At 41.5% G+C, this 15,677-nt stretch overlaps 1 protein-coding gene across 2 annotated transcripts in view; it reads right to left on the reverse strand.

The window, feature by feature from the left end:
• Positions 1-15,677, reverse strand: part of UGGT2 (UDP-glucose glycoprotein glucosyltransferase 2) — a 301,267-nt gene that overhangs the window by 31,016 nt on the left and 254,574 nt on the right. The window contains exons 32-35 of one of the 2 annotated variants that reach the window (XM_073348024.2): positions 6,556-6,594; positions 4,563-4,647; positions 3,051-3,233; positions 1,451-1,611 (exon numbers count right to left, since the gene is read on the reverse strand). In XM_073348024.2, coding sequence (XP_073204125.2) covers positions 1,451-1,611; positions 3,051-3,233; positions 4,563-4,647; positions 6,556-6,594 — 468 coding nt within the window. Of the gene's footprint in view, positions 1-1,450; positions 1,612-3,050; positions 3,234-4,562; positions 4,648-6,498; positions 6,595-15,677 lie in introns of both variants that reach the window. The other variant, XM_073348019.2, reaches the window with a different exon arrangement.

The following is a 15,677-nucleotide window of genomic DNA, read 5'->3' on the forward strand; positions in this document are numbered from 1 at the left end:
CTTCAGCTTCACTGAAGAGAGCAGGAGGACCCAAACTAATTCTCCCACAAGACGTACAGTGGAATTCAGTGGTTGACTGTTCTGAGCTATTTATTAAGAACTGAACTATTCTGATGACCATTTGTGGAAAAAATGATGACAAAATAGATGGAACTATCACAGACTAAGTAGTCAACAGCAGAATAAAGAGAAACATAGAAGATATGCTGAATAAACGGAAACCTATTTCCATAGCCGTGTCAAACTGTAGAAAATTGCTGCTGTATTGCTGATGCTGTTGAAATTTGGAAAGATCTTCAAGAGACACTGAAGAAAGAAATACCCAACAACAAAGTTAAATTATAGGCAGTAAAAAAAATGGATGGAACAAGTACTTACTCCACCTCATTTTCTTGCCAATATTCTCAACCCAAAGTACCAGGACAGGTGTCTAACTGCTGAAGAAGATGCTTCTATGACATGGGCACCACCCATCAATCATGCCAAACATAATAAAATTATATGGCTGGAGTGAACCATTTAAATAATACATGTCTCCTGATTGATGATTTAAAGAAAGTCACTGAACTGGTGAAGTCACTAGCTAAGCACCTGAAACCAGAGTTTGTTGAAATACTAAACCAGCTTTTGACAGCAGCAGCCTTTTCTGCAGGCACAAAACATATTTTCTTAATTTGGACGAATTCATTCTCAAATTCAACTCAAAGTTGAGAAATCGACTGGGATTTGAAAAAGCAGGAAAACTGGTCTCTCTCTCTTCCAGTCTATGAATAAAAATGAGGAGGGAAGGGATCAGATCCACAAGTTTGAAAAGTCTGAAGGACAGCCTAAGTAACTTAGGAGACTTGTCTCATTTTCAAGAGATTCAGGCGAGAAGGAATTTAAGCTCCACTCACTTTCAGGTAGGGATTGTTGAATTTTTCCCCAGGCTAACCTGAAATGATCAGTTTAATTTACTGACTACAGTGAATCCCCATGTTTAATAAATTATTTAGTTGTTTATATGTAACATGTTTTGATATATCATTCACCATTTTCTAACATACTAAAAATGTACAGTTAATAAGAATCTGAAAGTATTAAGCTATATAATTGTTTAAATAAATGCATACCATCATAAGTACCAAATGTAGTATAAAGGTTCTATTTAGGTATAAATCAAAATGTTTTAATGGTTATATCAACCAATGACAATGAGCCTTTCTTTAGGAAAATAACTGAAGTACGAATGGAAAAGTTGATTAAAATTGATGACTTAAATCAAAGCTTTCCACTTAAGTGATTTAAATCAATCCACCTTGCATGGATTTTATGCTTTATTTCTGTCTCTCTCAGGATATCTGATTGTTATTGAATGCAATATTTGATTGTTATTGAATGCCTTACTGACAAAAGACCAAATTTTAAACATTTCTACAAATAGTCCAAAAATATAAATTAATGTTCCTACCTTATGTGGTATTTCCTTCTTCCAAGATGTGATGCCCAATACCCTGATTTCCAGAAACGGTATCCATCCATTTCTGTGCGACTGTCACAAAAGGGGACATATCCATAGGGAGCTCCATTTAGATCTATATCTCTAAGTTCTTTGAGGTCACTCCTCACAATCTAAACAAGAGAAAAACAGGAAACACTTATTTTTTGTAGTTTAATGTTCTTTTGCCCCCTTAGCTAGATATATTCCAAATGCCAACTGTACTCCCACAAATTTTTGACAGAAATGAGTCTAGAGTACATACAATAGTCTGTTAGAATGTGTTTATCTAGTTATTGCTTGGGCAAAATGCATACTTTATTTTTTTTTTATTGTGGTAGGGTCAGCCTCTGCAGCATACCTCTGTGGCCTGCTTCCCAGTTGGGTCTGATAACTGACCCCAACTACCTTATCCCCAGTCAAACAGTATCAGCTGGAGGCAGTTGAGGGAGATGAGCAGTCACAGGTGAAGTTGAAACCTACCCTTCTTAAAGGGCCAGCCAGCCTGGGATAGGATATTATGTAAGGCTTCAAAGGATTAGATTTTTATTGGTAAATGTCAGTAAACATCAATTTCACCATACACAGCCAAACTAATTAAAACATATTTCCATCAATAATAATCTAAACTTACAGACAGGCAAAATAAGAAAAATGCTACTTGAGAATTAAGAGTTTGATTTAAAGATGTGTACTTTATATATTTTGACCTGTGATATTGACAGTGTGTTTAATAGTTGTAAAAAATTTAATTTTGAATCTGTGTCTACTGTCACTAAATAATTGCCTGACACACCCTACTAATTTCCTGCAACTTCAAAACTTTAAATCAACAAAAATTAAAATATGCTTAAACCCTATAATTTTGCACAATAGTGAAAATTTAAATGGATACAAATAGGCAAAAAGGCTTTAAAACAAAAATATATAGATGCCAAAATTATAAAAATTGAATTCTACCAAGCCTGATCATATTTAATAACTAAAAGAAATAATAAGTAAAAAGCATCATCTTCGATTTATAAACCAGCATTTTTGGATGCCCAACCTGACACACCTCAAAGAGGCATGATTTCCCAAAAGTGATGAGCACCTCCGTTCTGAAAATCAGGACCTGTTAGGTACGTCAGTTTGGCCGCTCAAAAATTATGCCACTCAGATCATTAGTCACATTTGCAAATCTAGGCCATATAATACCCTTACCTTTCAGAAAGGTTCTGAAGATGCTTTACAAACCGTATCTATTCAGCACCAAAACACTTACAAAAAGTATCCTGGGAATTTTAATGACCACCTGATCAAAACTTCAGCACCACATCCATTTGAGACAGCACAATGGCTCCAAGTCTATGGTGTGAAGGTATTACTTCATTAATGAGTAAAAAGTGCTGCATACTGAATTTTGAACACCACATCATGCAGCACCTTCAGTAATGCTTAGTGATGGCCAATCCAGTTATTGAGACCTGATGAGATCAATATCTGATACAGGATATCTACAGGGATGGTAAGGGTTGACATGAACCAATGCAAAACCCTGCTTTCAGATGTATTTTTCTAAATTGTTTCTTACCTGGTCGGCATCAACAAATATTATTTTGTCCACAGCCAGCGGAAAAAGAACATCTAGAAAAAGAATTTTGTAACCCCAGATAATTCTTTGCTTTTCAGTCTGTTGATGAAGCCAGCGGGGCCACTTATACTGTACCAGTTCATACTGGAATCCATATTCTTTCGCCATGTGAGGAATAATCTCCTAGAAATGGAAAAAGAATAAACAAAACTTTATGCAGTGCAATATGCACAGAGATTAAGTGACTTGGGCTAGGTCACACAGCAAAGCTGGCATTGTTGATACCCTAACCCATAACTCCTAACTCCCATTTCTATAAGTTAACCAATGGATAATGCTCTCTTAATTATAACCATTCTTATTGTCTCTAGCCTATATATATCCCCCTACCCCACATTACATTTCCTTTTTTTTAATGTCCCCAAGTGATTTTTTTTTTAATCTTTTAGGGTCAGGACATACTGACTAACACCACGATTATGCACAAAAATGTTTTAAAAATGGAGTCTGATGCAAAATAAAATTAACTACAATGACAAGATCCTTTCAGTTCAGCCTTGCAGCTGGCTCTAAAAGTGAAACACTTCTGTAAAGAGAAAAGGAGTACTTGTGGCACCTTAGAGACTAACCAATTTATTTGAGCATAAGCTTTTGTGAGCTACAGCTCACTTCATCGGATGCATACTGTGGAAGATCTTTTTATACACACAAAGCATGAAAAAATGGGTGTTTACCACTACAAAAGGCTTTCTCTCCTCCCACCCCACTCTCCTGCTGGTAATAGCTTATCTAAAGTGATCACTCTCCTTACAATGTGTATGATAATTAAGCTGGGCCATTTCCAGCACAAATCCAATGGCCCAACTTGATTATCAAACACGTTGTAAGGAGAGTGATCACTTTAGATAAGCTATTACCAGCAGGAGTGGGATGGGGGGAGAGAAAACCTTTTGTAGTGGTAAACACCCATTTTTCATGCTTTGTGTGTATAGAAAGATCTTCTGTACTTTCCACAGTATGCATCCGATGAAGTGAGCTGTAGCTCACAAAAGCTTATGCTCAAATAAATTGGTTAGTCTCTAAGGTGCCACAAGTACTCCTTTTCTTTTTGCGAATACAGACTAACACGGCTGTTACTTAAAAAAAAATGTGGTACAATTGGTACACTTAAAGTGTTTCTGCTGCTCTGACAATTTCCATAATTCTAGTGGTATTCCCAACTATAAGTATTTTTCTCAAGATGATATAATCTGTCAGAATATAAGAAACTTTTAAAATGTACCCATTCTACCTTGGTTTCAGAAGAAAAAAAAAGATCTTATATAATGGCTGTTTAAAAACTTTGATATTAATGTTTCCATAATGTAGTTATTTTAATTAATTTGGTGATTTTTAAAATCTATTCTAATGATAAAAATATGAAATTCAGTAAAAGTGACAATGCATTGTTATTCATTTTACTACTCTGTTATTAACAATACAAGCACAATGAAAGAGGGACATTACACTTACCTTAAATGTAGGAGAAAGATAATTTTTCAGAAACCAAAATTTAACAGGTGTCTTGGTATGACGCAGAACGGAAAGCATCATAATTCTGTGGAAAGAAAAGTCTATAATAAACAAATTAATATAATCATGAAATCACATTTCAACCATAACATCAAAAGGGATTTTACAGTTTTAAGACCCATTATATATTAGAAATAAAAGCTTGCAGCAAACCTGATTCTATTTATGATTCTTGCCAACACAGTTTAAGCAAGGTGTGACTTCCATGATCATAAACTGCATTCTGGCATAGATTTTTCTAGACCGCTTTTAGACAGCTCAGTCTACACCACACTGGCTAAACTGTATTTAAACCACATTAGAAGGAACAGTGTTTAAATAAACATGGGTCGACTAACAGGGTCTATCCTCAGGTAAATGCACATGTGACTGAAATGGAGCTGCTCTCTAATAATTCATAAATACTGTGTGTTAACTTGGTTATTGGGATGTTTACTGTATGACGGTATTGGTTTAGTTTAATAGGGACTGTAAGAAAAAACAAGCAGGAAGGAGACAGAATGGCTCAAGATAAGCCACCCTTCAGTGAATACTGACAGTGTAAGGGACAGAAAAAGGCCTAGCAAAGCAGAAAATCAAAAGAACGGTGGCAGGTTTAAAACTAACATTCTCAAGAGAGACGGAAGAGTTGCTTGGGGAAACAAGACTGAGATACGTGACAGCCTGCCAGAGGAGTCTGAAGAAGTTAGTCCTGCCTAGGTTACTATCAGGGGATGGTACGCCTCTCGGTAAGAAAGACATGGGTATAAACAGTTTTCTCTAAATGCTTTGTTCCTCCTGCAAAATGAATAATTTTATTTTAAGAAGGCTGTTTTGAATCATTGTAGTTCACTGTTTACAGATTTCTGGAGGGAAGAACTGCAGGTGTCCAAGCTCAGTCAGACCTGCTAAGTAAGAACAGTTGATCCACAAGATACTGCAGCCCTGGGACGAGTCTAAGGGCTTGTACACACCACTTACGTCAGTGTAACTTATGTTGCTCCACGATGTGAATAAGCCACCCTCCTGAACGATGTAAGTTACACCAACCTAACTGCAGGTGTGGATAAAGCTATGTCGGCAGGAGAGGTTCTCCCCCTGACACAGCTACTGCCTCTTGCGGAGGTGGTTTTATTATGGTGACTGGAGAGCTCTCTCCCATCAGCATGAGCATCTTCACCAGACACACTACAGCGGTGCAGCTGCGCTGCTGTATCGCTTCTAGTGTAGACTAGTCATAGGAGTGGGAGAATTACAGAATTCCATTCTGAGGGGATGCACTCAGAGAGAGGATAGAGGTACAGTTACCCCTGTAACAGCACGCACAATGGCAATAGTCTTGGTCAATTGTTTCAAAAAATCTGTGAACAAAAGTATTCTAAGCAGTCTGACAACACACTATAATTATTCTCTTAAAACAATTATGATTTATCAAATCATTAACCTGTGGATACAGTAGTATTAGTATATGTAGGGAATGGGCCATCACATGATAGTATGTAGATTTTGGGCCACATTCAGCCATTATCTAAACAGATACGACTCCAGTGAAGTTGTGGAGTTATAACTGGATACACTAGGGCTGATTTTGGCCTTTTGGTGTTCATATTTATCAAATACATTGATGGATAGCATTAAAAAAGATTTTCTTTAAAAGAGAAAGATATGATATTCTTGAACACACCTATATTGGATCAATTTGACCTCTAGTATTATTCAATAGTTGAACCAAAAGTAAATGTGATCCTTCCTGTGTACATTTTTTCTATGCAATGTTATTATTCCTACTATTATTTTAGGAAGTAATAGCCATACTTCCTAAAAACTCTTTAACTTTTTGATGAACTTTTAGAGTATTCCCAGTAAATTCCTAAGTTTTCCCTTTTGCTTAAATTACCTTAAAAAGCGTTCATATAAATGGCCTGAAGCAACCGAAAAAATATTTAGAACATACTTTTTCTTCTCTTTTTCTTCTGTTTGAAGATCTGAAAAACTTAAAAAATAAATATCTGTTATAGGCTCTGTAACTAGGGAGAAGGACAAAGACTATAAGCCACCCAAACAACTACATTAATAGCAGGGTTCTATATTGAAAGAATTGCAAGTAATGGTTTCTCTACCAGCTCAAATCTGCCCCCATGTTTTGCATATGCATTACAATACTGTCTTTAAAATTACATGAACACATACGATTTTTCCAGAAGGCCCAGTGATTTTTCTATTCAGTGCACAGCGAATGAGACAGAGTGATTGTGAATGAGTAATATTTGTTTTTATAATCATTGTTCAGTGAGTGGACCACAGCCTCATTCACTAACTGTCATTCATCCAGTCTCCTGGAAGCTCAAATGTGCTCTCCGTTAAACCTTTTAAAATTTGCATGTATTGCCAAATTACAAGTGAAAATTGCAAACAGAACATTGCCAAGGATAAGATACATATCTACAGGACCCCTGTCTTATTCTCTACACTACCATATCCACCATGCACCATATACTTGCACTCTGAATGATGAAGACAGGAGTGTGGATGTCCTGTAGAAAGTATAGGCTATGACCACATAATTAGTATTATAAGAGATGCTAACAAAAGGGTAAAATTAAGGTTCAGAGATTCATAGAGTTTAAGACCAGAAGGGACCAACAGATCGAGTCTGACCTCCTGCATATTACAGGCAGTTACATTTCACCCAGTTGCCCACATAATAAGTCTAATAACTCACGTCAGAAATGCAGTCTAATAACTTATGTCAGAAATGCAGTCTCCTTAGGTATCCCAATCCTTGTTTCGACACCCAGACACTAGACTTAACGATGAGTGGTTATTTAAAACCAGTTTCATCAACAAAGGGTTCTTCTGATCCAGCCACAGCCACATACCCAGGTCAATATATAATTCAGATCTTACCCAATAATCATGCTTTTGCCAATCTTTTAGTATCTAATATCTAAAGATTTATTTATAAGAGAAAAGAAAGAGGACAGAGTTAAAATGGTCAAAGGAATCAAGTACGCACAACAATTGCAGAGTTCCTGTATCAGGTTTGAAGCAGTGATGACATAAACTGCTGACTTATAATGTCTCTGGTAACATCTAAAAGATTGGAAGGTCCTCAATCCATTGGTTGTAATGCTCCTGTTAGTTAAAGTCCATAGTCCAGAGATCAGAGCAGGAAAGAGGCAAAATGGAGATGTTTCGAGGGCCTTTTATAGCTTCTCCCATGTCGAGGGAAACTCATTATTTCAAGCAAAGCCCTCAACACAGTTTGTGGAAAAGTACAAGCACGTCAGCACATCACAGGAGGCTCAGAAGGAATTTCCATGTAATAGCTACTATCAGCTGCTCCAGCCTGGGATGGAGCTGGAAACTGGAACTGAGGAGTCCTTCTGTTGTGTTAATTGGGTTAAAATTCCACCCAGCAGAAATCTGAGAGGGAAATTTTCATAGGTATTTCCCCTGCCATATTCCTTAGATGAAAGCTCATTGTGGATCTAAAGTCTACAGATTTTTTTCCATAACCGTTTTCTTTTCCTTTTTAGTTCTATTCAGACATTTTCATCTAGACTGCAGAAACTGGAGACGGTGCAGAAAAGAGCCAAAAAAATTATTCAAATGCTGGAGAAAATGTCTTTTAATGAGAGATTTCGAGTTCAACCTGCTTAGCTTATCAAAAAGATAATTTGATTACAGTGTATAGGTATTTTCATACACAGAAAATACTAGGTACTAAAGAGCTCTTTAATGAAGAAAGGTATAACAAGAACCAATGGCTGGAAGCTGAAGCCAGACAAATTCATATTTGAAATTTTTGACAGAGTGATTAACCCCTGGAACAAACTTCTAAGGGAAGTGGTGGATTTTCCATCTCTTGATGTCTTCATATCAAAACATTCTGGAAGAAGAACTCTTTGGTTGATGAAACTGGTTTTAAATAACCACTCATCATTAAGTCTAGTGTCTGTGTGTCGAAACAAGGATTGGAATACCTAAGGAGACTGCACTTCTGACTTCTTGTTAGCCAATGTGGTGAGATGGAAGTTTACTTTTGTCACTGGCATGGTATATCTTATGGAAGAATAACGAACAGTTTTGGGGTAAGTCTACCCCATTTCTCAGCAGTTTGTCCTGAATCCGGTATTCTCAGTTGTGACCCACTGAGGCATGGTGACATCCCCCCCATAGACTTGAGTTGGAGCATGTTGTCACTCTGTGGGGATGGTGCATGTGTAGTCTGGTTAGCACTATGAGTTGTGAGGGGATAGAACATGCCCAGGGAAAATGGAATCTTCGTAGATTTTAGAGGTTAGGCAAATCTCTACTGAGCATATGCAAAATATAATTTTTCAAAGGCTTATATATTGGCTAAATTTGGGTGGATTTTCATGAGATTTCAAAAGGCTTCTGATACGAAGGCCACCCCCTGCCAGACTAAGTTCTTGCTGTAAAGCATGGGGGTGCTATAGCATTTAAAAGAAAAGGTCATTAGAATTTTCTTCCCTAGCCTCATTCTCAGAAATGGCAGAACACAGCATGGAAATTTGTATCCCAAATAGTTAAAGGTTAACTAAGTTACTAACTGAAAACAGGCTCATAATGGGAAGCATTAGGCAACCGTAAAACAGATGATGCTACCAGCCCTGATTATTATGTCCACCTGCATATTTGAAATGTGAATAATAAAAGTTAGGATTTTTTATATCTATATTAGATCACCTAGTCCAGGGGTTCTTAACTTTTTTCTTTCTGAGTCCCCCCTCCCCACAAATGCTATAAAAACTCCACAGCCTACCTGTGCCACACCTGTTTTTCTGCATATCCAATAGATTAAAATGGATGTATTAAATGGACTGGTATACAGTTAAACAAACACTATATATATATATATAGAGAGAGAGAGAGAGAAAACAATATAGGTACAAAAATAAAAAATAAAACTGATTTTTTTTATTTACCAAGTGTGAAACTTGTTGCTGGTGCTGATCAACACTTCAGTCAAAATGATTGGGGGTATCTTTGACAAGCACACGCACATGTCATGGTCAATGTCAATCGTGGTTCAATACTTTGTTTTCATTGATGTAATGGCTGAAAATCTGGCTTTGCATAAGCAGGTGGTACTAAAGGAGATCAAAACTTTCAGCGCTGCAGAAGAAACAGTGATATATTCATTGGAACACACACACCAAAATTTCTCCAGTGGCATTTCTTTGAACCTGATTCTGAGGGAGCTGTCTGACGAAATGTCAATGAGCACTTCCAACAGTTTTGCTGGGACACTGGATGAAAGTTTAGCTTCAATGTTCTCACTCAAGGGATTTGTAGTGCACATGTGTGTAGCAGCTTGTTCTGTTGTGAGTTTGGGAAAATAAGCATTAAATTTGTTAAGCAGACCAGACAGATGTGCTGCTAGCTGAGGTTTAATTATGTCAAAGTCAGTGTTTCGTTCCTGAATGAAAGAAACATATCAGTAGTGGCCCCCCAGAAATGAACTTTCCAGAGTTGTAGTTTTCTTCTGAATACCTCAATTCTTTCACACTGGGCAATAAAAATTAGTGTTTCCACCTTGCATAGCATTTCACTGAATATGTCTGCGAGGTTACCCAGTTTTGCCAGCCACACTTTATCTTTCAGCACTTCGGCAAGTTCACGTTTTTTATCAGCTAAGTACATAACTCTTCCTTGAGATTAATATATGCGGAAGCATCTCACCTCTGTACACATGAGCAAGGAATGGTGCTCTGTACCCACCTCCTCAAAGTGAAGCAAAACACCTCGAGTTTGTTGCTCTGGATTTAATAAAATTAACGAGCGTTACTGCTGTGTTCAGACCACTGTGAAGACCTGATTCAATATCTTTTGCCTCTTACACCTCTCAGTGTAAAAAGCTGGGTATCCAAATAGCGCGAGGTGCAACGCCTTTTATTTTTTGCACAACACCAGAATGCTTTCCGGTCCTTGCTGATGCTCCATCAGGGCAGACCCTGATGCAATTAGTCCAACTGCTTTCTGTTGAAATCATAAAATCATCGAACAGTTTGCAAATGTTGTCTGACTTTGTTGTCCTGGATCAATGCTGGACCTCCTGAGGTAGCCCTCAGTACTGCAGCCAAGAGCGTCATCTCATGGTCACTGCAGAGGCCATCCTTCTAGCTGCTGCGTCGGCTACATCCAGTGCTGCCTGGAGTGAGGCTTTCGCTATGTTCTTTCCCTCCTCTAAGAAAGTGGAGAACTCTTGCCTGAAGTCCTGCAGCAACAAGTCTTTAAATTTCAACAAGAAGTCCCACATGTTGTAATTGTACCTCCCCAGAAGGACTTGCTGGTTTGAGATACACAGCTGTAGTCCACCTGTTGAATAAATTTTTCTGCCAAAAATTGAGTTTCCTTAAGTCTTTCTGTTTGGGGGTAGCAAGTGCTTGGACTTGTCTATCCCTCTCATTGGCCGCTGATATGACTAGAGAGAGTATAAGTACTCGTACTCCTTGGCTGACACATAGTATTTCTTCTCTGCCCTCTTCAAAGAGAGAAGATGGGATTTGCCACATGGCTCTGATTGGACCCATTATGGCCACGTTAATGGGTAGGGCCACCTTAGATGGTGCTGCTGCAGCCAAAATGTCAATGAGGCTGCAGGAATACTCCTTGAGCTCCTCAACCTCTAGTCCCAGGTTAGCTTCTATCCTCTTTAGAAGCTCCTGGTGGGTTCTAAAGTTATCTTGTGGCAGCAAGCCTCTTGGTCCCAAGACGGCCTCATCTGGGGAGGAGGAGGAGGCCTGTGCCGGAGGGAGAGCCTTCTCTTCTTCTGCCTCTATTACTTCCACTGGGGTCACGTCCTGTGTACTGGTACCAGGTTCAGTACCAGGGTCCAGGTCCAAGCAGAGCGGTGCAGAAATCTGTCTCTTGGATGCCGAGACAACGGACCCAGTACTGGGGGAAAGTCCTATGGTTTCCAGAATGGACACTGAATAGGCCACTGTCCACCTGCCCAGGTACCCGTGGGGGACCTGCATCGGGATCCAGTGGAACATAGGGAACCAGTGGCAGTTCTTGGGATGGATCACCTCAGATTCTAACAGAGTCCTCCTGAAGTGACCATGGGAGAGTAGTACCCCTCACTTTCGCTGTATGGTGCCAAGGATCCTGGGACTGGTGCTGGACTGGGGACAACCTTGCAGAAGAAAGGAGGGTCAGCCTGCCCCAGGAAGGTAACAAAGGTCTCAGTGCCAGAAAGGATCTCTGAGCACCATGCTCTCTCCTGCTCATGCTCATCAGAGCCAGCAGCTGTCCCATCGGGGTAGGCGGTACCAGGAGCGATAACAAGTTCTTGGCTGCTGCAAAGGTTTCCCGCGTAGAAGGCACTGTAATTCCTCTGGCGCTGTGATAACTTCCAGGCATTGCAGGGCGTTCTGCACTGGACTCATCGTTCCTCGAGGTCAGAGCTGCGCAATCTACGGCCCGCGGGCCTGTCCTGCCCAGCCCTTGAGCTCCCAGCCAGGGACTCTATCCTTCCAGGCCCTCCGCTGGTATCCCCCCTCCTCTGCAGCATCAGCACTCCGCGCTGCCAGCGCAGGAGGGGGCTGCACTGCAGGGGCAGGGGAGAGCAGGAAGGGAGGCTCACCTGCATCCTCAGGGGAGCAGACGGGTGGTGCGGATGGCGGGAGCACGGCAAACACAGGCAGAGCACCAGGTGGCAGTGCAGCCGGCTGGAGAGAAGTGGCGCTTTGAAGGGGAAACTGCCGCTTCTCTCCGGCTGCGTGGCTGCACCTGCTCCTCCTGAGTCCTCCGCCCATGTTTGCAGGGCCACATTCTGAAAGGGGATTTGGGGGGGGTTAGATGGGGGGGGCTCCGGGGGGCCTGTCAGGGAGCAGGGGGGATTGGACAGGGAGTGGGGTCTCATGGGGGCAGTGGGTCCCAGGAGGCGGCGGTCAGGGGACAAGCAGTAGGGGGGGTTGGATGGGTCTGGGGTTCTGAGGGGGGGCAGTCAGGGGGCGGGAAGTGGGAGGGGATGGATAGGGTTAGGGTTTGGGGAGGCACAGCCTTCCCTACCCAGCCCTCCATACAGTTTTGGAACCTCGATGTGGCCCTCAGTCCAAAAAGTTTGCCCACCCTGCTCTAGGTAGATTCAATGGTGCTGCCATGGTACTGGGGGTGGAGGAGTGCCCAATGTGGGTTGCACTCCACTGCCTTCCCCTTGTTTGCCTTTCTTTGGCATGCGAGAATGCCTTCTTTTGGAGTAAAGGAGTACTTGTGGCACCTTAGAGACTAACCAATTTATTTGAGCATGAGCTTTCGTGAGCTACAGCTCACTTCATCGGATGCATGCCGTGGAAACTGCAGCAGACTTTATATATACACAGAGAATATGAAAAAATACCTCCTCCCACCCCACTGTCCTGCTGGTAATAGCTTATCTAAAGTGATCATCAGGTGGGCCATTTCCAGCACAAATCCAGGTTTTCTCACCCTCCACCCCCCCCACACAAATTCACTCTCCTGCTGGTGATAGCCCATCCAAAGTGACAACTCTTTACACAATGTGCATGATAATAAAGTTGGGCCATTTCCTGCACAAATCCAGGTTCTCTCACCCCCTCACCCCCCTCCCAAAAACCACACACACAAACTCACTATCCTGCTGGTAATAGCTCATCCAAAGTGACCATTCTCCCTACAATGTGCATAATTAAGGTGGGCCATTTCCAGCACAAATCCAGGTTTTCTCACATCTCCCCCACCCCCATACACACACAGACTCACTCTCCTGCTGGTAATAGCTCAGATTTAAACTTGGAGAGTGGTCAGTTTGGATGAGCTATTACCAGCAGGAGAGTGAGTCTGTGTGTGTATGGGGGTGGGGGGGATGTGAGAAAACCTGGATTTGTGCTGGAAATGGCCCACCTGATGATCACTTTAGATAAGCTATTACCAGCTGGACAGTGGGGTGGGAGGAGGTATTTTTTCATATTCTCTGTGTATATATAAAGTCTGCTGCAGTTTCCACAGCATGCATCCGATGAAGTGAGCTGTAGCTCACGAAAGCTCATGCTCAAATAAATTGGTTAGTCTCTAAGGTGCCACAAGTACTCCTTTTCTTTTTGCGAATACAGACTAACACGGCTGTTACTCTGAAACCTGTTCTTTTGGAGTGCTGCTTCTTAAGTTTCTTCCTCGGCACAGGAGTTGGAAAACAGTGCCAAGAAATGCACGGTGCCAGAAGTGCGCTTTGCAGGTCTAAGAGTGGCTTCCATTAGGATAGCCCTCGGTCTAGTCTCTCTGTCTTTCTTCATATGAGGCTTAAAGTTCCAAAAAATCTGACAGCACTTTCAAATGTGAGCCTCTCCCAGACACTTCAGACAACTGGAGTGTGGATCGCTCACTGACATAGGCTTGCCACAAGAGGCACAAAGTTTGAAGCCTGGGGTATGTCTGGCCCCAGGAGGGAAGGAAGCTCCTCTATGCTAAAGGAGGGGGGCTATCTACACTAATACCATTTACAATACTAATAAACTAAATTACAGAGAAGAAAACCGCTGAAAAACACCTTACCAAAGCAAGAAGAGATCTTCCAGTAACCATCTTGGGCGGTAAGAAGGAACTGAGAGGGTGCGAGGCCAGCAGCACCCCTTATGCCAGCACATGAGCATGTGGCATCAGAGGCCACTAAAGTCAGCTTGACAGATACCACTGAGGGAAAAAGCTCTGGCAATGGTGTGGCACATGCACACCTAATGTGGAATGAACACGAGCAAGCGCTCAAATAAGAACTGGAGTTCTTTGAGATGTGTGTCCTGTGTATGCTCCACTTCAGCTGTGCATGCACCTCATGAGCCTTTGATTGGAATTTTTTGGTAACAGTGCGTATTCAGCCTGCACATGGACTCTAGACATTCTCATGTCCCATACAAGAATATACAAAGCTATGCAGGTAAACAGCCCTCAGTTCCTTCTCTACCATGAAATCCTGTGAAACTCTGATGCAGAAGGGAAGGAGGGAAGGTAGTGAAGCACTCAGAGACGCACATCTTGAAGAACTCCAGCTACTGCACAAGGTGAGTAGTGTCTTGGACATTCCCCTGGTGTTATCTGGACTGGTGATCTGCTAGGTCACTCCAATCCTTGACTCTGGGAGACAGCCTTACCCTGCTCAGCTGTGAGAACCCCCACTCTGGGGCTGTTCATGCACAGCCTTTGGCACATAAGCTGCTTGGATTGTGCAACTGAATGATGCTAGCCAATATCTCTTGTCCCAGACGCAACCCTAGGAGCCTCTGTCTTGCAGTGTCCAGTTATGCTTGCAGGACACTGCAAGCTTATATGAGTTTGTCAATTTAACAAAGAAATTGATATGCACCAGGCTTCTTAACCCAAGGGGAGTCTCTGACATGCTCCAAACCAAACACACTGCCTCAGGTAGAATAAATAAATGTATTAACTACAAAAGATAGATTTTAAGTGATTATAAGTCAAAGCACAAGAAGTCATATTTGGTCAAATGAAATACAAGCAAAACGCATTCTAAGTTGATCTTAACACTGTCAGTGCCCTTACAAACTTAGATGCTTCTCACCACAGGCTGGCTGGTTGCCCTTCAGCCAGGTTCTCTCCTTTGATCAGCACTTCAGTCACTTGGTGGTGGTCTGCAGATGTACGTGGAAAAGAGAGAGAGAGAGAGCGCGTGCATGGCAAACGTCTCTCCTTTTTATCATGTCCTTTCTTCCCTCTTGGTTTTGCCCTCCCCATCCTTTCAGAGTCAGGTGAGCATTACCTCATCACGGTCCCATGATGAAGGGATGGGGGATGACTCACTCAAGAGTCCAACAGATCCTCTGTTGCTGCCTAGGCCAGTGTCCTTTGTTCCTGTGAGGCTGGGCTGGGTTTGTCCCATACATGCCCTGATGATGTGTGAACAGCCCCTCTGCTCTTGGAGAATTTTGCCTGGGCCTCTGCTCCTGGAAAGTTTTTTTCCTGGGCTTGTTTTAAGCCATGAAGACACATTTTCAGTCTCATAACTATATACATGGAATTACAACCTATAACATTACTATAACAACAATGCTCAGTGCATCATGAGCCTTCTGA

The sequence above is a fragment of the Lepidochelys kempii genome, chromosome 1 (assembly GCF_965140285.1).
Source record: "Lepidochelys kempii isolate rLepKem1 chromosome 1, rLepKem1.hap1, whole genome shotgun sequence".
Lineage (NCBI taxonomy): Eukaryota > Metazoa > Chordata > Testudines > Cheloniidae > Lepidochelys > Lepidochelys kempii.